This window comes from Onychomys torridus, chromosome 7 (assembly GCF_903995425.1).
Source record: "Onychomys torridus chromosome 7, mOncTor1.1, whole genome shotgun sequence".
Taxonomy (NCBI): Eukaryota; Metazoa; Chordata; class Mammalia; order Rodentia; family Cricetidae; genus Onychomys; species Onychomys torridus.
The window spans coordinates 99,978,132-100,001,298 of record NC_050449.1 but is presented as its reverse complement, the minus strand read 5'-3'; the positions used below and the strand labels follow the sequence as shown (position 1 = coordinate 100,001,298).

The 23,167-nt window shown below is 40.6% G+C and overlaps 1 protein-coding gene across 7 annotated transcripts in view; it reads left to right on the top strand.

Moving 5' to 3' along the window:
* Dock3 (dedicator of cytokinesis 3) overlaps window positions 1-23,167 on the top strand; it is a 391,678-nt gene that overhangs the window by 260,127 nt on the left and 108,384 nt on the right. For all 7 annotated transcript variants that reach the window (XM_036193576.1, XM_036193574.1, XM_036193572.1 and 4 more), the window contains exons 15-21: window positions 7,791-7,915; window positions 9,510-9,672; window positions 10,354-10,460; window positions 11,013-11,184; window positions 11,542-11,639; window positions 13,019-13,102; window positions 15,015-15,115. In XM_036193576.1, coding sequence (XP_036049469.1) covers window positions 7,791-7,915; window positions 9,510-9,672; window positions 10,354-10,460; window positions 11,013-11,184; window positions 11,542-11,639; window positions 13,019-13,102; window positions 15,015-15,115 — 850 coding nt within the window. The remainder of the gene's footprint in view (window positions 1-7,790; window positions 7,916-9,509; window positions 9,673-10,353; window positions 10,461-11,012; window positions 11,185-11,541; window positions 11,640-13,018; window positions 13,103-15,014; window positions 15,116-23,167) is intronic.

Here is a 23,167-nt window from a genome sequence, read left to right as displayed (position 1 = left end):
AATTCTGAAAGCCATTGCCCTTAAAGCCCCATAAAAAGACATGTCTAACAGAAAATGCCATGTTATAAAAGAGCAAATACATACAGGAATTTAAGCCTTGATTAATTGAGACAGGATGGCTTTGAACTCCTTACATAAGTGAGTATAAGTGAGTCTGGCCTTGAACTCTTGATCCTTTTGCCTCTACCTCCCAAATGCTGCCATTACAGGTTGGCCCCACCACGCCTAGCTCATAGTTGTTCTTTGTCTTGTGTAAGTATGTGGCGTTTATATGTGTGTATGTGTGTGTGTGTTTATATTCATATGTTTGTGTATGTGTGTATATGTAGAAGCCAAAGTTGTCTTCTGTCACTGTATTTTTTTCTTTCTTCTTTTGAGACAAGGCTTTTCATTAAACCTGGAACTCACCAATTGGCCAGATTAGCTGGCAACGTGTATCTCCATGCTCCCAAATGCTGGAGTTACAGACCTACAGTACTGTATTTGGTTTCACATGGTGCTAGGGATCTGAACTCAGGTCCTCACGCTTGTGCAACAAGCGCTTTACCGATTAAGCCATCTCTTCGTTTTTTAAACTGAGCACATAAAACTTTTCATTGGTTAATCACAGTATTTCTCTACTTTCTCCTTCAAGATTATTTTTATTCAGTACAAAAGCTAATAACTCTGTACCTATAGCACACCCTTAGTTCTTTCCTATATTTTTAAAAGATGATGGGTAGGAAAGACTGGGTTGGGACAGCTGTTCCAGGGAGGCAAGTAGATGTTAATATCATTCCCTGTGACTCATAGGTCAGCATTAGCCACAATAATACCTCAAAGAATGCTGGCAGCCAGTAGATTGTAACCTACTTAAAACATCTGTTGGTGTTTCTAGACACTATACTTAAGCCAGCAGCAATGTGCCAAACCTGTATCTTCTTATTTTATTTCTTGTCTTTCCTGGAAAGCCTGTGTTCTGGGGTTAACGGAAATACAGATAGTTCTTTTGTGTTCTCTGACAAGTACAGTGTTTTAATCTGTTTTCAACATCTTGAATTTCTAAGGGTATTTATTGTCTCTAGTGGATCTGGGCCAAGTTTCAAATTAGTTAAATGGTCTTCTATCTTAGAAGTCCACCTATGACTTAGTCTATTGTTCTAACTAGAATAAGTCTTCCCCTAAAGCAGTGATTCTCTAATGTGAATAGGAATCAGAATTACTTGCAAGGCTTAGAAAAACAGATTATTGTGCCTACTTCAAGAGTTTCTGATTTGTTGAGTTGGGGCCCAACAATTTGGCTTTCTCACCAGCTCTCAGGTGATGATGACAGTGCTAGTTTGGGAACCCCTTTAAGAACCATGTCTTAGGGCAAGAGATGGCTCAGTGGTTAAGAGAATGTGCTGCTCTTGCAGAAAGCCCAGGTTCAGTTCCCAACATCCATATTGTATGGCTCACTACTTGTAACTCCAGCTTCAGGGGATCTGACTCTCTCACCTGGGCTTCGTAGACACAAGTACATGAGTGCATATGCACACACACACACACACACACACACACACACATGAAAGAACCACATCTTAGGATTGGTAAAATGGCTTAGTAAAATACTTGCTGTATAAGTCTGGACTTGATCCCCAGAACCCACGATGGAGCTGGCTCCTGAAAGTTGTCCTCTGACCTCTACACATAACATCAGGCCTCCCATAAACCCACATTCACGTACACACATCATACATGCATACACACTCACAATAAGTAAAATTTAAATTCAGACTAAAAAAGAGAGAGTGAGCAAGCCATGACTTAGAAAGTACTCTGCTTTGTGTATGGGTGGTTTGTCCCTGCTGAGTCAGATCTAAGGTAAACCGCATTTGTCCCTGGGTTGCTCTGGATTTGCACATTAAAAGATAGCTGTGCAGACATGCCACCCCTCTTATGGAGCCTCTGATTTTTTGCCTTTGGACTTATAAATACACTCTTGTCATTTTCTTTGATCCTTAATCTTTTTTTTAAAAAAAGTGCATGTTTCATCACTGACCAACAAGTGACGTTTCTTTCTCTTTTCCTGTTTGTCTTAATTGTTCTTGTTTTTCTCTGTGCTGTGTCCCCCATTCTCGCCCCTTTCTTTCTGATGCAGAGATGAAGATAGTTGGGTGTAAGTTCTTGATTTTGTGTGTCCTGACTGCTTATTGCCTGCTGTGTTCTCATCACCATTTGTTTCATGGAATGTTTCAATCCTGGGGTGGGGTGTCATGTACATTATTAATCCTTCATCAGTCTCACCTTCCTGGGTAATTGACAAGAACTAAAAGAGAAGCTACTAGCCTAATCTAAAACACCACATATTTCTTTGGGTGTTCATTAAGATCTGAGACATACTGCAATGTTTTAAAAATATCTTAACAAATCTGAAGTGTAGATAGAGGAAAGGACTTTAATAAGACATTATGTATTACTCCAGTTATTTATTTTTTTTAAATGGCCAGGTGGTAGTGGTGCATGCCTTTAATCCCAGCACTTGCGAAGCAGAGGCAGGTGGATCTCCATGAGTTTGAGGGTAACCTGGTCTACAGAGTGAGTTCCAGAACAGCCATTGCTACACAGAGAAACCCTGTCTCAGAAAACAAAACAAACAAACAAACAAAAATGAGTAGTTATTATTCTAAACCACAGAATCAGAAAGGCAAAGATTGCTCTCTTTAGTTATGTTAGGACATAGCCCATAAGAAGGACAAACATAGAAACATGACTTTTTTTGGGAAAAACTCTCCTCAAGGCCAATGACAGAATAATTTATTACAAATGTGTTCCCATGGTCAATCTTTATCAAATGAGTCCTTGACCAAGGCATGCTTGACTTTATGGGCTTTAAGGAGGGAAATGAGGCTTTGGCCATATCTCTAAAGTATGGGATACAAGTCAGTTTTCTTTAAAGAATGTAGTCCCTGCTTTGTCAGTCATGTTCCAGTGGAAGGCCACACATCCAAGAATTTATGGGTGGCACACATTGGACTTGATAGGTGTTAGGGAAAAAAAGAAGACACAAAGTTGGGTGGGTGGGGAAGGGGGTGGATATGGTCAAAACACATTGTATAAAATTCTGAAAGGAATAATAAATTTTTTTTAGTTGGAAAGTTGTCACATTCCTGGCTCAAGAAAGGATTCATTATATATACAGACATATCACTTTTCTCCCATACTATCATCCTTAGAACAGAGGGTATTTATGACTTTGTAATGATAGAAGCCAGAAGTGTATGGCTGAAGACAGTGTGAAGATAATAAAGATCTTGGGTAATCTAGTGTAGCCTGTCCAAGAGGCTTCCTTCTTTACCTTAATAAAGTAAGAACTACTAGCAAGGGCGTCTGAGAAAGTCAGTTTGTGTTTTCCAGTTTCAAGGGAAAGAAAGTATTTCCACAGACGCCCTTGCTAGCCCTGTCTAGAACAAAGTATAACTGACACAGTATTAAATACCATTTTACTTAAACTCAAAGACCCATACTTTGTGATATGAATAATCTATTTGGAATGGATGTTAATATAAGACAAAGCCAGACTATATACCCAAATCTGTGTGGACCATTTCTACCGGGATGGAATTCCATGTAGGCCAGAACGATATAATACTGTCTTAGTTAGGGTTTCTGTTGCTGTGAAGAGACACCATGACCACAGATACTCTTATAAAGGAAACACTTAATTAAGGGTGGCTTACAGTTTCAGAGGTTCAGTCAGTTATCATCATGACAAGGAGCATGGCAACATGGTGCTGGAGCTGAGAGTTCTTACATCTTGATAGGCAGGCAACCGGAAGTCAACTAACACACTGGGCAGTATCCTGAGCATAGGAAACCTCAAAGCCCTTCTCCCCCTACAGTTGCACACTTCCTTCAAAAAGGCCACACCCACTCCAACAAAGCTACACTTCTTAGTAGTGCCACTCCCTAGGAGATTATGGGGGTCAGTCACATTCATACTACCACAGGTACGTATAACCCAAAACTCCCAAGCAAGGCTAGAATATCTAACAAGAGATAATCTTGCTAGCAGAATGTTCTGGTATCTGAGTTAGACCTCAGAGGTTCAGATATCTATAGGGAGACTACTCTTAGAAGAAATCATTGTGTCATGTGCAGTGTTTCTTCAGTTACTAGAATGCACACTTTGGAAAGCCGGACTGTCAGAGTGCTCCCCAACCTGCTAAGGTTTCTGATTGCTGAACAGCACTGTCACCTCAGAGCTCTTCTTTTGTGAGGACCCTAAAGAAGTATTTCAGGCCAATTCCTATCATGATAATGTGGCCTGAGGTTCAAAGCTTTGATTCCAGTGGTTGTTTCTGTAGGCTCACAGGAATCTGGATTTTTTTTAATGCATAGTAGAAGTTTTATATTTTTAAAATATTCATATATATATATTCACATATATGCATGTGAAGTTTATATATATATATATATATATGTTTATATGTGTGTGAAGGTATATAAACATTCTCATCTGAGCCAAATCCAGCCAGAAGTCTGTTTTTGTACTAGTTGCCAGCCAAAATTGTTTTTGTCTTATGAGACAGTATCTCTCTGTATAATATAGGTAGGTCTTGAACTTCTACTTCTTGAACTTCTAGGGTAGTTCCTTCTACCCCAGAATTTTTAACCTAATAAAGGATTGTGAAAATGTAATATGCAACTGACCCACAGAACCTAAAATACTGTTCTATCTGTATAGGAAGCTTTTCTACCTCTGCCTTCTGTTAAGTATCTAGTCCCCTGACCTGCTGCAATACCAACAGCTGATACTGGTTATTATAAGAGCTGCGAAAGAGGAGAAGACAATTTATTCTGAGGCATTTTTACAAGAATGAACCCAATTAATTCATCTCCAGGAAAGAGACATTGTTGCATGTCTCCCAAGCACTAAACACTTGGAGATATAAAATATAAAGTCCTCTGCCATCATTAGAAAACTGAGAGTTCCCAACAAAGAGAGGCAGGGATGCCCAACTCCTTTCCAAAATGATGACAGCCCATTAGCAGGACAACTCTCTGCAATGCCACACCCTGCATAAAAACCTCACCTTCTTCTCCAGACTGACTGCCTAAGGGCTGACCAGGCTTTTACTCAAGGGAAAACCCCATGATAGAAACTAGGAAGATGGTCAGAATCACCTAGTGGTATTTTTGTGAATATATGTATACAAGACACACAATAATCCGAATGGGTGGATGCTAGAAATCCATTTGTAACATGCTTTCTGGGTCATGTATCAGCCAGGCACTAACATACAAACGTTCACAACTAGTACTTAAGTCCTCTCTTATCCATCTTCATTACAAAGTGTGTTATATGCCCTCATTAGAAAGTAGTTCATGGCAATGAGTGTTAATTTTTTCCCTGGAGACTCATGCCTTAACTTTGAGGCATGATTCCATTGATGGGTTTGGGGAACATATAATGTACATTGGGAACAACTGAAGAGTGGGAGAACCCTGGGAGACTACCTATAAGGTGAACTTGGGCTGTTCATCCTTGCTTTTTAGGTTTTCTCCTAATTCCAGGACAATTAGTGAAGATTGTGATTTTAGTGATACCACCAGGACCTTTTGACAAGAAGCCTGGCATCAACTAAAGTACCATTAACCTTCAAAAAGTATTATATTTTTAAATGAAACATGATTTTCAAAATTACAACCCATAAGCAGTCTAATATGTGTTCTGAGATTATCTCTGGTCTAGGCAGATCTATTCTCTAAATAAAGAGCAGCCAGGGACATGGTGAAATCAAGCTGCTTCAGGCTGTACCTCAGAGTACATATTAAAACTTCTGGAGGGTATCACTAAGGCACTATGTTTCAAAAAAGAGTAAAAACTGAAGGAATATCTAGCTTATTTTAAAATTGGAATTTTCACTTAAAATAGCCTGCTCAGAAACTATGAGCTCATTAATAAAGCAACACAGATCAAATTTTGTCATTAGCAGTCTGCAAGATAAAGACCCAGTTTTGTGTTAATATTCTGTATTGTTACTGCTAAGAAAAGTTTGGAAACATTTCATTTCAATGGTATGTTTATTGTTGACCTATACATAAAGCCATAGAAATGAAAAGTTTGTATGTGTTAGACTAATATCTCAAGTAGCCAGCAGATACTCACTTTTAAAATCCACATGGAAAATCTCTAAAATGACTCCCAGAAACTGAAAACTAGGGTAAACCAAGTGCCTAGTCTTTAGATTAGACATCAAAATTGGACTGGAGAGACAGCTCAGGGGTTCAGAGCACGTACTGTTCTTGCAGAGGATCCAGTTTAAATTCCCAGCACTCACATGATGGTTCACAACCATCTGAAGCTCCAGTTCCACGGGTTTTGACACCCTCTTTTGGCTGGTACACATGTGATATACAGACAAAATACCATACATATGAAATAAATGGGCATTAAAATTACCTTAGTTCATTTATTCATTTAATGCTAAAAATCACTGTAGAAAGTGAATAATTACTTAAATTTCACAGGAAAGCCAATGTGCAACTAAAAGGCTTTTATTAGAAGAAGCAGTTTCAGTTGTTAAAGGTACCACATGTCATCAGTTCTGATTCATCCCATTATAATGACAAACAGTCAATAGTAAATTTCCTGGTTAAGTTTGAATTTTAGACTTTAGGGGCTTTCAATACATTCAGGACTAATGTTATTCAGCCTGTTATCAGACAGTGACAAACTGGTGAATTTGAGTTTCCTTTTTCTGTTGGCCTTCCCCACCACACCTGTAAATGTCAGTACTGTTAATGTATGCGAGGAAGGCCAAAACGAAGGAAGCAGATGAAGGTTCTGAATTTACCGACTTTAAAGCAGGGATTAGCCAACCAAAGAGAAAAGTTTGAGAAGACCACAGAAATGGACACCTTCAAACCTGCCCACATATGCAATAGGAATATTCATGTATGATCTTTAGAACACATTTTCTTTTTCCCTTCATGAGAGCTTAAGGAAACAATATGGCTTTCAGTATTAGAGAAAGTTCTCCAGGCTCCTGAAAAAAATACTGCTGTGGACTGTTTTTTCTACTTGACCAGGTCATTTTAAAAAACTTTGTGTATCCATGATTGTGATTGTTAGGTTACACTCCTAGATTAGGACGGTGGTGACCTAAAGAAAAGAGTCAGGAAGACCTCAAAAGAAAGCATTGCATATAGGCCAGACCTATTCCGAGCTGATGCCTAAGACACTTTCTGAGTTAGAGAGCAGAGACCATTGGTACAAGAAAGATAGCAATGCTGCATATAGCTGACCAAACCAGGAAGCTTACTTGCTAAACAAAGCCAAATGTTGTTTTCTAGCTGTGACTTTAGGTAATAAACACATTTGATAAGCCTCCAGAAAGAGTAGTGTCCTCTATTCAGATTCCAAAGTTGAGAGTTGTGAAAAGAAAACTGAAAGAAAAGAAAAATCTCTTAGGGGAAAAAGAGGAGACTAGTGGTAAGACAGACATGATTAAAATAATTTCTAAAATCTTCCTCCTTTGAGAGGCTTATACTGCAGCCATCTTGGAGGGGCGAGAGACTGAGCAGTCTGAACACCAATAACCCAAGATGAGATTCTCTAAGTAAGCTATAGTGAACACCTTTAGAATACTCTTAGGGAATATGTAACTAACCTTCTGATGCTGCGGCACTGGTGTTGGCAGAAAGTCCATTGTTATTAACCAAGCTTGGAATGCCCCGAGGATCCAAATGCTAGCCTTATCTTCCATGCAAACAGAGCATTGTGGTGTCTGTGGTCACAAACACATTGCATTTTCCCCTCTCAACAGGTGATATTCGCAATGATTTGTACCTAACTCTGGAGAAGGGGGATTTTGAAAGAGGGGGAAAGAGTGTACAAAAGAATATTGAAGTGACCATGTATGTGCTTTACGCAGATGGAGAGATCTTGAAGGTAAGGTTTGTTATAATTTAGAATGAAAGCTAATGTGTTTCCATGAACCGTCTTTGTCCAGAAGCTCATTCCCTTTAGGTGGGATCCAATTCAAAAGGCCCCATATGCATTGTTTTTGTTTTTTGTTTTTCCTGCCTTCTTTTTTCACCCAGGAAACTCTACAGTGCAGTTTGAAAAGGATTCCTAATGTCATATAGCCCTTGCATTAATTCCTCCTAGTGTCTGACCTGCATGCCTTTTACTCCAATTTAGACCTATTCCTTTAGTTCTGCCCTGCATGTTACCTGTTTTCCATTCCACCAAGCACAGAGCTACCTGTTTTTTGTAGTGATTACTAGGTCCCTTCATCTTTTTGCTCTTTGAGATGGGATAGAATTTAGACACCCTCTTTCTGGCACCAAGTTTTGGAACACAGAAGAACAGATCCAGCCTAGGAAATTATTTCCAGCAATGTAGTACAAGGATTCTTTGTCATTCTTCGTTGAAAATGAAGACCTAGAGAGCTGATTTTTTTTTCTAAAGTTTGTCTGCTTTTTTCCTCAGTCCTGTAATTGTAAAGACCCTGATGAACAACAGTTAAGCTCCATTTCCAGTGCACTTGGCAGATCAGCCTTTACAAGCCTCATTTTAGTGTACTGACTGCAAGCCCATGAGGAAGTCAGAACAGGAATTATTAGCTCATCTGTACAGAGAAAAAAGACAAAGTTAGTTAAAATAGTCTCCCAAAGCATACAGAAATAGAGGAGAATGCTTAAACAGGGATAAAACAGTGGTTTGTGTCACTGTAAAATATGAAATCAACAAACTCAACTCAAGGACCCTAGATAGCCGTGTTCATTGCTTATACAGGAAAGCACCGGAGAAGCGGAGCTGTCAGCCATTCATATGTGTGTAGAAAGGAAACTGTCCTTAATTTTGTTGCCCAAAATTCCATCTTCCAGGGTGAGGGGCAGAACAGCACTAAGTTTGTGTCTTTGCAGTAATGTTTTAAAGCTGAAGCCAGATTAAATCTGATATATCTTGTTTATGAAAAGTTAATAAAGGTAACCTAAAATAGCTCAACATAGCATTAAGGAAAATTAGAAAACAGTGTTTATCCTATAATTTAGAATTTCTTCTTGGTCTGATAAAATATTAGGTGTAATTGGCTTCTCTTATGGAACTTCTTATCTCCCTTTCTCAGAATGAAAAACCTTACCTTGGTGGTGCAGGTGCACCAACTAGCTTCTTTCAGCTTGTCACAGTTTGTGTAGTTACTTCTGACCAGGGGAAGATAAAAAACATTATGACTACTGCCAGGAATGCTCAGCCTTCTGACATTTTGGCATGTTGTTATCTACAAATGTTTTGGGCAACACTCATAGCCATCCTAGGATGCATGCGGTCCATTGACCTGAGATTGGGCATTCCTGGAATAATTATACTGTCGGTATAATTACTCCAAAAATAGTGAATTTAAGTCAAATACATTATCATCTGGTCAGGTGCAAAATTAAGATCTTCACATAGAATAAAATAAAGCATTCTAATGACAAAGAGAAACTGAGGTTCTTCTTCCATGAAAATAACATCTTATTTTGCTTCTCTTTTCCAGGACTGTATCAGCTTGGGTTCTGGAGAACCAAATAGGAGTTCCTATCACTCCTTTGTTCTCTACCACAGTAATAGTCCTCGTTGGGGAGAAATTATCAAATTACCTATTCCCATTGACAGATTCCGGGGTTCCCATCTACGCTTTGAGTTCAGACATTGTTCCAGTGAGTGAGACTTCTCTTCATATTCCCTTGAGGATAAAAATATAACTCTACTCTTGAAGTAAAATTATGAAGATTCTTGTTATTAGGAACTAGAAATAAACAGAAATAGAATGTCATCAGAGCTGTATCTTGGACTGTAAAAGTGGTTCAAAACCATGGAATTTGGGGCTGGAGAGATGGCTCAGCCATTAAGAGTACTGGCTGCTCTTCCAGAGGACCTAAATTCGCTTCCCAGCACTGATATCAGATGACTCAAACCATCTGTAACTCCAGCTCCAGGGGATCTGACGCCCTCTTCTAGCCTCATGTACACATGTGCACATATGCACGTGTACATATATACACACACATACACACAAATGAAAATAATTTTTAAAAAATCCTTGAGATCTGATATTGGCTTTTCTTACTATCTGAAATGCCCAATATTATTTGGAATGTTTTCTTTTGTACTTAGTGAACTACTTTTAAAGAACCCCCTTCCCTGTTTTATCAAGACCAGAAAGTTAGTTCCTCCTATGGTCATGGTAGCCTTGCATACCTTGGGATATTAAAAGGAAATTCTGACCGGCATATTTCTCATCATCCTGCAGTCAGGTTGCTACCTAGTTAATGAAGTAAGTTCAAAAGCGTGTGGGTGACAAATACAGGGGGGTTTCTAATAATTGGCTCTGCTTGCAGCAAAGGACAAAGGGGAAAAGAAACTCTTTGGCTTTGCGTTCTCTCCCCTGATGCGTGATGATGGCACCACACTCTCAGATGATGTTCATGAGCTTTATGTGTATAAGGTACGGACCTGGCTCTCTTTCATCTCCATTCCTTACCCACTATGGCCATTCTCAAGTACAGTTCTCTTGAGTGGTTTTCATTGGTCAGGCCATAGGATTCTAGGGAGTACACTGGTGTATGACAGTAGGAGAACTGTGGTCAGGCTTTAATTTTCTAAGTGCATTTCTAAGTGGCCTTCTCCCACAACTAATACCAGCAGGCCCTTTGTTTTCCACCTCTCACTTCAGTAGAGAGAAATCCATTACCAACTCTTCTATGCCATTATCATATTGACTAATATGTCCCAAGTCCTGCTATTTCAGATCATGGTGTTGCCAGTTGCCACAGCAGAGCTGCTAACCAAGGTTGCTTCCATATCAGGTAGAGGCCACAGATCCTATCATGTTCTAGGAAATTCACAAACAGAAAGCATGCCTGTAAGAGAATCTGCAACCCAAGGTCCAACCTTAGAAAGATAGTTATAAGTATTAACTCAGAAGTTCCCTGGGACCTGGTTTTTTGCATGTTAAGTGGCTCAGGAAATATCCTCTGTTCTCTGTGTTTGCCTACAGTGTGATGAGAACAGCACATTCAACAACCATGCCCTGTACCTGGGCCTGCCCTGCTGCAAAGAAGACTACAATGGCTGCCCTAATATTCCCTCCAGCCTCATCTTCCAGCGTAGCACCAAAGAGTCTTTCTTTATTTCTACACAACTTTCTTCTACCAAACTCACACAGAATGGTAGGTAATGATGCCTGCAAGGTGGTTTTCTCCTTTGTTTTCAATTGTTTGTTCCACATTGCTTGTGTGTGTTGAGATCAATACTCCTTCTTCATGACAAAGTAGAGACCTTTTTCTTTTCCATTTGAAATTGAAGGAATTGTTCAACAATATAGCCCACAAAGTTGTCTGTGGCTCTTGTAGTTCCTAGGGTTCACATCCACAGTGCAACAGATATATCTTTATCTTTTTTTCAGCATTTAAAAGAATCTGTTATAGTCACAAGTAGTTCTATTACCCTATATTCCATTTGTCTTGAAAGAGCCTGAGCCTTGCTTAACTTTCTAAGGTTTGCTATCTTCTGGGTTTGCTTTCCAGTGGATCTCCTCGCTCTGCTGAAATGGAAAGCCTTCCCAGACCGAATTATGGACATCCTAGGGCGGTTGCGGCATGTCAGTGGGGAAGAAATTGTTAAGGTATGTCTCTCCCTCAGGCTAAGCACACTTGTCTGAAGAAAAATATGGGCAGAAGACCTTCCCTATGATTTCTGCCAGTAAGACTCTAAGACCATTTCTCCAAATACATAACAGATGAAAGGGAATAGTTTGGGAAGGTTTTTTTGTTTTGTTTTGTTTTTATTTTCTCCAGTTTCTTTGCTAACTACTTTATTTTTCTTCAAGAAAATGTTTATTACCCCTTAGAAATTACATTTAAACTTTAAAGTCTATTTAATGGGTTGTCTTACTTCCCACAGGAAAAAATATTAAAGGATAGTGGTAAAAAATAACCTGCTCAGAGCCAATCCTAGTGGTTGTGCTGTCTGAATGGCTTTGTTTTCTTCTTTCTTTAGGCCTTTCTCATTTTCCTTACTTTATAGGGCTCTTGATTATAAATACTCTGAATACTGTCCATTAAATCTTTCTTACTATCTAGCGTGGATATTTTCTCTATGTATCTTTGTGATGTTTCCTATCTAATGAAACTGTCTTTCCTAGTTGTATTTTTAGGAATTCTCTGGGCAGCATTTTGCCTAGTTGGTTTTAGCTTGAGATTATATCCGGCACTTCTGGAAGCCCAAGCCCAGAAGGAAATACTACACAGTAGACCAATCTCTGCTGAAGAGAGTGGAGGAAGAACCCTAAGTTACCTCATATTATTTTGAAATACATTATAAATGTACCATTTACATGCTTTGATTGACAAGATAATAGATTTTAGTTTTCAAGACTCCAAGCACCCATTGTTATTTACTATTATCTTCCTTAGTTTTGCAGCTTCAAAAAAAAAAAAAAAAAGGCAGCCAGGCTGTGGTAGCGCACGCCTGTAATCCCAGCACTCGGGAGGCAGAGGCAGGCGGATCTCTGTGAGTTCGAGGCCAGCCTGGTCTACAAAGCAAGTTCCAGGACAGCCTCCAAAGCTACAGAGAAACCCTGTCTCAAAAAAAACAAAAAAAACAAAAAACAAAAAAAAAAATATACTTAACAAAACAAACACTAGCAACAAATAACACTGCCAGATTTGCTCCATGATGAGAGTTCTCATTGGCTGCATTTTCCTTTCTCCTGAGATACTTTGGTAATTACTCTTTCCTTAGAAGTTTAGCATTTGCCCAATGGGAAGAGCCACTTTAGATAGATCTTCTGCACGATCCTTAAGCTATATATAGCCCCAAGAGTCTACCTAGTTATCTTTTATCTAGGTAGCGGCAGGTACTAGATATTTTTTGTTTTGCTTTTAAGATTCTTGGAGATTTTTGTTGTTGTTTACTGAGAGCTAAAAATCATTGTTATATGAAAATTTGGCCATGCATCCACAGTCCTAAGATGGGAACCCTTTGTTTCTTGTGTTGTTTCAGTTTCTGCAGGATATATTAGATACACTCTTTGTGATTTTGGATGATAATACAGAGAAATATGGCCTTTTGGTTTTTCAGTCTCTGGTAAGTCTTTTCCTGAATTTTGATTTTTTTTTAAATTTTTATTCTTTTCCCATACAGTACATCCTAACTGCAGCTTCTTCTCCCTCCACTCCTCCCAGTTCCCCCTACCTCTAACATCTCCCAGACCTACTCCACTTTCCCCCCAGAAACAAGCAGGTCCCCCAGGGATATCCACCAAATATGGCACAATAAGATACAAGAAGACCAAGCACAAACCCTCTCAAGACTGGGCAAGGCAACCCAATAGGAAAAGAGTCCCAAGGTCAGACAAAAGAGTCAGAGACACCCCCACTCCTGGTGTCAGGAATTCCCCCAAAACACCAGGCCAATAACCATAACATAGGCAGAGGACCTAGTGCAGACCCATGCAGGCTCCATGACTATCACTTTATTCTCTGTGAGCCCCATGAGCCCTGCTTAGTTGATTCTGCAGGTGTGCTCTCCCAGTGTCCTCAATCCATCTAGCCCCAACAGTTCCCCTTCTGCTGTGGTGTTCCCTGAGCACTGGGGGAGGGACATGTTAGAGACCTCTGACTTGGGTGCTCTCTCCACCTTGTGTTTGGCTATGGGTCTCTACATCTACTTCCATCAGCTGCCAGTGGCAGCTGCTCTGATGCTGATTGGACTAGACCCTGATCTATGAATATAGCAGAGCATCATTAGGAATCGTTTCATTGATTTATGTATTTATTTTGCCAGTCGTGTTTGGTTCTACCCGAGGCACTGGGCTGTCCAGCCTCCTCCGGTTTCTGGTCATCCAGGCAGTGTCAGGCATGTGCTCCTATTATTACCATCATATGCTTCAAAACAACCTAAAAAACTTACTGAGTTAAGAGAAGATCTGTTTTCAGTAGAAAAGGGTCTTATGATTGTTACTCAAGGAAGACTAACCAGCCAACCTCCCCATCAGATTCCTCCAAGGTCAAGTTTGGATAACTGGATTTGAGGACTAGAGAAAAGGCTCAGCAGTTGAGAGCACATACTAGTCTTACAAAGGACCCAAGTTCAACTGAGTTTGATCTCAGCTGAGAGCTATATCAGTGTTGGCATACTTTGTTTAATATATGAAGTACCACAGGAGAGTTGTATATTCAAGATGAATTGGCACTCCAATCTAAAGGACAGAGAACTGAAGCTAAAGCTAGAATGGTCCTCTGGCTTTTTTTCTTACTTGCTTCCTGGTCATGAGACCCTTTTTGGAAGAGCACAGCCTTCCGCAGGCTTAAATTACCCCCTTTTCCAAGTTTTGGAGGACTCCTGAGTGTTTATGCCACTTACACAGATATTGTATTATCTGTCCCTTGTAGCTGGAAAGCTTCTCTCCAGGTGCCACCAAGCCCCCACGGTCCCACAACCCACGTATAAAATAATCACTCAGACACTTATATTACTTATAAACTGTATGGCTGTGGCAGGCTTTTTGTTATCTACTTCTTTTATCTTAAATTAACCCATTTTTATTAATCTATAAGTTGCCATGTGGCTCGTGGCTTACCTGTACCTTACATCTCACTTGTCATGGCGGTGGCTGGCAGCTCTCTTCCTCCGCCTTCCTGTTCCCCAATTCTCTTCTCTGCTTGTCCCGCCTATATTTCCTGTCTGGCTACTAGCCAATCAGCATTTTATTTACACAGAGTGATATCCACAGCAGTCCCTAATTCGTATTGTACCACTCATCGTTTTTGTGAATGAAGAGGCTCCAGGTAATATAGGCACAAATTGATAAGGTATAGCTGTGGACTGGAAAGTCAATGGGAAAAAAAAAGCAAGACATAAATACAAACAATGGAAATCTTATGTTTGGTTTCCATAGGGGACGCTAACAGTTTGCTCTTTGAAGAGTCTGTTCCCTCCTAGGGACTTTTCTGAGGCCTCTAATTAAACCATGGTGGCCTTCTTTCTATCTTCTCAGGTTTTCATCATCAACTTGCTTCGAGACATAAAATATTTCCACTTCCGACCTGTGATGGACACATATATCCAAAAGCACTTTGCTGGAGCCCTGGCATATAAGTAAGTTGTACTTGGTATCATTACAAACTTATATTTGAATAGAAAATCAGAAATTTAAGAAGTTCAGTTGTAGCTGGCATTCATTTAGCTGACTTTTTAAACTTTACTTTTGTAATTGTGGTAAAAAATGTAATGTAAAATTTACTATCATAACCATCTTCAAGTTTATGGTTCCATGTAATTAAATAATTTACTCATTGATATAGAGCCGTCACTAGAACTCCATCCATCTCCAAAGTTCATTTTATCCCACGAGCCAAAACTCTAAGTAACATTCAACAACATTGTACTTTTTGTCTTTGAGTTTTGACCACTCTTCAGTACCTCATATAAGAGTCAAAGTATTTGTCCTTTTATGAGTAGCTTGTTCACTTACTATGTCATCAAAGTTCATCCATATTGTAGCATATATCAGCATTTTCTTTTTAAGAATGAACAATAGAAAGCTGGAGAAATGACTTACAGTCAGAAGTTTTCTCTGGTCCCACCCAGCCTCGCGGTCCCTCAACTGCTTATAAAATAATCATTCAGAGGCTTAATATTAATTACCAATAGCATGGCCTATGGCAGGCTTCTTCCTAGCTAGCTCTTAGAACCTAACCCATTTCTATTAATCTAAATTTTAACATGTGTTTCGTGGCTTTACCAGTCTGCTGGCATTTTGTTGTTCCTTTGGTGGCAGCTGGCATCCCTCCCTCCTCTACTTTCTTCTCTCCATATATCTGCTTAGATATCCCATCTGCCTCTAAGCTGCCTTGCCATAGGCCAATGCAGCTTTATTTATCAAGCAATCAGAGCAACACATATTAACAGCATACAAAAAGACATCCTACAGCACTTCCCCTTTTCTGTCTAATCAAAAAGGAAGGTTTTAACTTTTTAGCACAGTAAAATTATATATAATAGAACAGTTATCAAGCAGGAATTACAGTTATAATAGCTAGTTGTGTTTGGCAAAATTAAAGAAAATATTCTATCCGTCCTATATTTGTGAGTCTGTTTCATATCTAATTTATCTTTTATAATAACCAAAGAAAATTATAATTATAACTATTTAGTCTTCAACTACATCAAAGACCTCAGGAGGATATAATATTAAGTAAACAAGAAGAGCATTGTAAGCAACTTCTAAAAATCTAGAATGACAGAGACAGCAGGCTGCCTGGACAGTCTTCCAAAGTTCCTCTGCAGTGTTGGGGCATCCATCTTCAGCCTATAGGTCTAGAGTATCTCAGTTGCTTCTCCCTGTATCCTGCAGAATGTCTGGCAATCTCCTCTGTGAAACAGGAACCTGAAGGACCATCTTATCTTGTTTTGGCAAAATTTAGTGGTCATTTTTCCATGGGTCCTGTGTGTCCAGTTGATACAACCCTGCTGGTTAGGGCCATTGGCAATCTTATCGGGATCCTGAGAAAATTAAGAATTATGGTCAAGTCCTGACTGGAGTAGTCTGTGAGTTGTCTGAGCCAGTTGCCTTGAGGCTGTTCTGGATGTTGGAACATCTGGAGACCTCTCGGGGTCTTCCTTGATCAAACCATATTAGCTTGAACACAGTCCATAGGTTCTCATCTTCTGTGGAAACAAAAACAGAACCTCTTTCCAAAGCAACATATCCTTAGACACAAATATTGGAGTCAAGATACCTTTAAAATATATATATTAGTTTAACTCAGTAGCCTTTATAATCATGTCTTTCTGCATTTAAAAATCCCATAGACAATATAATCCAGATTCTCTGTAATTTCCATCTTTACGTGGCTTATTTTTTATATTACTTTTACTGTTTCTTTAAAGACTTTATTTTTTAAAACTATTTCTTATATAACTATATATACTCCTTTTCCTCTCTTTTCCAAGCCTACATAAATTGTGAACCATTTAGAGTTTTATTCCATTCTTAATCTGTCTCATTGTGAATCTATAATTCTTCTCTGACAAGGAGAAATTTTAAATTGCTAAACTGTGTGGCTAGGACCAAAGCCTAAGCCTTGGCTGCTGACTCCGCCCACCTCAGCTTCCTAACATGGCGGAAGTAATTCACCTCCAGCTCAGGGAGCCATGCTCTCTGCTGACTCTGGGAGATAGTGGGTCCATGTCTCCATCATGTAGCCCAGAAACCTTTTTTTTTTTTTTTTTTTTTTTGGTACTAGCAAAAGCTAAATCCACCATGCAATGCACTGTGCTACTTGGGAGAAGCCACTGTGTACTGCAACAGGAGTCCGCCATGCTGCTTAGGTTATAGCAGCTGGTGGCCAACTCCATCTCACAGGCAGCTGTCAGAAGATGAGTCTCTACACTGCTACTGGCATGAGACTGTGAGACTAGGAAGCCTAGTGTGGCTCCGTTTCTGTGCATTCAGAGTCTTTAAGCTTTCTTAGGTCTATGTGGATCAATGGCCAACAGTTTGTGCCGAATGTAGTCCGAAGTTTTCTCTGGTCCCTTCTAACCCTGCTGTCTCTCAGCCACATATAAAATAATCATTCAGAGGTTTAATATTAATTACCAATTGCATGGCCTATGGCAGGCTTCTTACTAGTTAGCTCTTAGAACTTAACCCATTTCTATTAATCTATGTTTTGTTATGTGTTTCATGGCTTTACTGGTCTGCTGGCATCTTGCTGCTCTTTCAGCAATGGCTGGTGTCTCTCTAGACTTCACCTTTCTCTTTCCTGTCTCTCTCCTTGGATTTCCCACCTGCCTCTAAGCTGCCTTGCAATAGGCCAAAGCAGCTTATTTATTAGCCAATGGGAACAATATATATTCACAGCATACAGAAAGACATCCCACAGCAGTGACTCATTGGTTAAGAGCACTGGCTGCTCTTCCAGAGGACTAAGACTAACTTTGAAGCACCCACATGGCTTCCTTTTCCCCAGCATCCATCAATAGCTAGTAATTTCCCAGGAGGGCTAGGGCCCCATGAGCCCCTTCCCTATCTCTGACTGACTGTTGGCAGCCCCAGTCTTGTGCATGCCCAGTGCTGGCAACTGCAGGTGCTGTTAGTTCACTATTGCAATGGTCAGGGCCTGCCCAGGATAACGTTTTACAGCCCTTCTTGCTGCCATCTGGCTCTTATATTCTTTTTCCCCTTTCTTCCTTTATGTTCCTTGATCCTTAGAGAGTGTGATATAGATGTCTTGTTTAGGGCTGAGCACTCAACAGTCAATTATTCTCAATACTTTGAGTAGCCATGACTTTTTGCATTCAGTGCCAATTCACTACAAAAAGAAGCTTGTATGGTCAAGATTGACAGTAGCACTTGTGTATGGGTATAAACATAAATACTTAGAAGGCAATTTGATACCATGTCCATTTAGCAAAACAACCATAATAATACCCCCTCCACCCATGTTTTCGTTTTGTTTTAATCAGGTTTACAGTAGTAACCATTGAATTACTTATTGTGGAGCAGGCCTCAACTCCAGTTAGGGAGTAGTTGGTTAACCCCAAAACACTATTACACTGGTGGGCCTACATCTTCTTTGGCACATTAGCATTATAACACTTAAGTTCCACTGCTGGGTAAAACAGTTGATGGGGTGTAGTTCCTTCCCAACCCCCAACCCCGCAATCTGCATAGCATTGTCTGGTACTGTGTATGACAGCCAGCAGCAAGGAAGTTTCCAATTCAGTTCCAGATTGTTTTCTCTATGTCCTGCAACCGAGGTGTATGGTGTCTTCAGAAGTAAGGTCTTACCAACTACAGAGCAATGGCCATAGCCTATGTTGTTTTGGGGTCTCTTCCCAACCAACAACTCTTACAGGGAGGTATGTTACACCTGGCACTGAGATATTTGTTTGATTGCCTGTGGCTTCTAGGATTGACATCCACTTGTATAGGTTACTTCCATTCAAAAGCTCCCCCCCACACACACACAACAGGGTTTCTCTGTGTAGCTTTGAAGCCTGTCCTGGATCTAGCTCTGTAGACCAGGCTGGCTTCAAACTCACAGAGATTCACCTGGCTCTGCCTCCCGGAGAGCTGGGATTAAAGACATGCACCACTGCTGCCAGGCTCAAATTCATTTTTTTTAAATATATTTTTAAATTACTTATAGAGTAATAGGTTTCTATATAATTTTTTTTCAATTTAACTCTTTATTGATTCTTTGTGCATTTCACATCATTCATCTTGATCCCACTCATCTCCCCATCCCTTCCCATCCACCCTCTACTCTTGTAACTCCTCCCAACCTCCAGGAAAAAACAAAATGAAATATAAAAGAGAAGAGATTTTAAAAAATGAAAGAAAAGAAAAATCTCATGTGGAAGCTGCAGTGTGACACAGTGAGTCACACAGTGTACCTTTAGTCCATGTGTCTTTACTTGCAAGTGTTCATTGCAGTGAGTCATTGGTCTGGTTCAAGGCCTCTGGTTTTTGCTACACCATTGACACTAGGTCCTCATTGGGACTCCTCTTGAATATCCTGTTGCTGCCTTGTACCATGAAGATCCTGAAACTTTGGGTCTGCAGGACCAGCCCCTTCAGGTGCTCCAGCAGATTGCGGGTGGGGTGGATGCTGGGGTGGGCCAACTTATAGCCCTGGTATTTGCTGGGTTGATTGGCCCCCAAGCTCTACCTCATCCTCAATACCAGGGTGAGCTCTCCAGCACTGCCCCAGCCAGCTCACCCTGTGAAATAAACAGCAAGGAGTGGGGTCAGTTCTCCTGCTCTCATGTCTGTAACACAAATCTTAAAAGGTCTTATTAATAAAAACAAACCTGGAGCCAGATATTGGGGTAAATGCTGGAAGATCAGAGAAGCAGAACAAGCCACAGCTAACCTCACCTTGCCAACTCCTTAGCCAATCCTGTTTCTTCAAACCATAAGCCTCTGAGTTCTCATCCAAATGGATCTCAGTTGAACTGCTGCTAAAAGCCTACAAGCTTAAAAAGCCTCTAGTTCCTGGTCCTCATGCCTTATATACCTTTCTGCTTCCTGCCATCACTTCCTGGTATTAAAGGCATGTGTCTTTCCCAAGCAAGACATGAGATCTCAAGTCTTAGGGTTAAAGGTGTGTGCCACTATGCCTGGCTCTGTTTCCAGTGTGGCCTTGAACTCACAGAGATCGGATGGATCTCTGCCTCCAGAATACTAGGATTAAAGGCATGTGCTACCACTGCCTAACCTCTATGTTTAATATAATGGCTGTTCTGTTCCCTGACCCCCAAATGAGTTTATTGGGGTGCACAATATATTAATCACACCAACCCAGTGTTCCTCCTCCCTGCTCACATTTCCCATGTGTTCTACTATCTGCTCCCCTTCAGGCCTCTTTCCAGCTATCCCCCCTCATTCTAAGAGTTTTCTTCTGAGACCTTCAGTGACCCTCCACACACACTCTCTCAATCATGATAAATAGTAGAACAATAAGAAATGAATATACATGAGATGTAAACAGAGGTACTTTTGCTTCTTCAATTCATATTTGGATGCCTTTAAATTCTTTTTCTTACCTTATTGCTCTAGGTAGAACTTCTCATAAAATACATTAATATAAATAATAAGTGGTTAAAAACAAGTGTCCTTTCCTTTTTCCTCATCTTAGAATAGCTGTCAGTCACAGCAAATACGATGTGAGCTGCAGGCTTTCTGTTGGGAGTTTAAGATATAGTTTATTACATAGTTACTGTACCTTTTCTTTTAAGAACTGGTGGTGGGTTGGGGATTTAGCTCAGTGGCAGATTTAGGGAGTGCCTAGCAAGCACAAGGCCTTGGGTTCGATCCTCAGCTCAAAAAAAAAAAAAAAAAGAAAGAAAGAAAAAGAAAGAACTGGTGGTAAAGCTACTGAAATTCAGGCTTGTTTTCATGAGAAACATGAGAAGCCAACATCATAGTACCCCAAATAAAGATCAAATAAAACAAAAAGAAGCCAGGCAGTGGTGGCGCTTGCGTTTAATCCCAGCACTCAGGAGGCAGAGTTCAAGAAGAAAAGAAAAAGGCCATATCTTATTTATCCAACGGTCTTAGCTAATTTGTTTCACATGAAGTATCTCTTTTTGTTTTTTGGTTTTTTTTGGTTTTTGTTTTTTTTTTTTTTTTTTTAGACAGGGTTTCCCTGTGTAGCTTTGCGCTTTTCCTGGATCTGGCTCTGTAGACCAGGCTGGCCTCCAACTCACAAAGATCCACCTGCCTCTGCCTCCTGAGTTCTGGGATGAAAGTCATGGGCCACCACTGCCTGGCTGATGTTGCCATTTTTATGAAATTAGTATAATTTTTACTGCCATAAACAAAGCTTAACAGTGGCAAAACTGCAGAATTCTTAGACTTTGATGGAACTTTGAAGAGTAGACACTATGTGCTTTATGTGTCATCTTCTTAGTTTTCAGCAACTTTGAGATATATTGTTATTTCCTGTATATGTCCAATGACTAGTATGAGGCACAATGGGATTAAATAATGTACCTAAGAACACAAAACTGCATACAAGTAGGCCCCATAGCTTATACCTTTTACATCTGTCAATCTCCTGTCATGTAAATGTGTATACCTTCTTGTTAGATCATCAGCCTGCCACTTTAAAATACGGTACCTTAAGAGATTAGATGTGGGCCAGGCGGTGGTGGCGCAAGCCTTTATTCCCAGCACTTGGGAGGCAGAGTCAGGCAGATCTCTGTGAGTTTTGAGGCCAGCCTTCACTACCAAGTGAGTTCCAGGAAAGGCGCAAAGCTACACAGAGAAACCCTGTCTCAGAAAACGGAAAAAAAAGAAAAGAAAGAGATTAGATGTGGCCAGGCAGTAGTGGTGCATGCCTTTAATTCCAACACTCCCAGGAGGCAGAGACAAGCCAGTATCTGAGTTTGAGGCCAGCCTGATCTACAGAGCAAGTTCCAGGACAGTCAGGGATACACAGAGAAATTTTGTCTCAAAAACCAAAAGAGAGAGAGAGATTAAGAGATATTAGATATGCCAGGGGCAGTCAAGCCACATATCTTCTGTAACTTATCCCTAAAAACAAGGAGAACCAACAGGCACTTTCTGTGACTGTTAGAGGAAGCCTAGTTTCCCTCTGCTACTGAGGACAAGACATCTTTAAACTATGGTCTCACCTAGTGCCTACCTCCATGTCAGAAGTAGCATAGGCTAGGCCAAGAAGTATGAAGCTTCTCCACTTACTCTGGAAACCTATAAGACTCAGAAGCTGTCTGCAGGCAGTGCCCAGAGAGTGCCTGGAACAGTCTACCCTGGTGACCAGCCTAGCAAATAACCTAGCCATCATTATAGAGCCTTTGTCCAGTGACTGATGGAGGCAAATGCAGAGATCCACAGCCAGGCACCAGGCTGAGCTCGTGGAATCCAATTGATGAGAGAGAGGAGAGATATTGCAGGCGAGGAATGTTGAGATCATGATGGGAAGACGTGTAGAGATGACCGGCCATACTAGTGGAAGCCCATGAACTGTGGTCTGGTGGCTGGGAGCCCCCGTGGGACTGGACTAGGCCCTCTGGATACGGAAGATGGTTGTTTGGCTCTAACTGTTTGGGGGGCACCCAGGCAGGGGGATCGGGATCTGTCCCTGGTGCTTGGGCAGGCTTCTGGGAATCCAGTGCCTGTGGTGTGACACCTTGCACAGCCTTGGTGCAGTGGGAAGGGGCTTGGACCTGCCTAGGCTCAGTGTGCCGGGCTCTGCTGACTCCCCATGAGAGACCTCAGTTTGGGAGATGTGGAGATGTGGGGTGGCTTGGGAAGGAGGGCTGGGGAGTGGGAGGAGGGAGGAGGGGGAATATGTGGATGGTATGTAGAGTGAGTAGAAAACTTCTTAATAAAGAAAAATGAGGAAAAAAAAGAAAGAAAGAGGAAGAAAGAAAAAAGACTCAGAAGACCTGTTTGCTCCTTAAATTTGAAGGCTCTTTCCTTCGAGACCTCCTCATACTATACAGGGCATTTGTCTCTTCTAATGCTTTCCCACTTTACGGCTTGATCATGGCCCCGCTAGTTGTGGCATTCTCTCTCCTACTAAAGCTTATTTTGAAGGGTAGTTTGTTTCAGTTCCTTCACACAAACCTGCTGATTCTTCTCTTTTAAATTGTAATACTTCTAACACTGTAGAC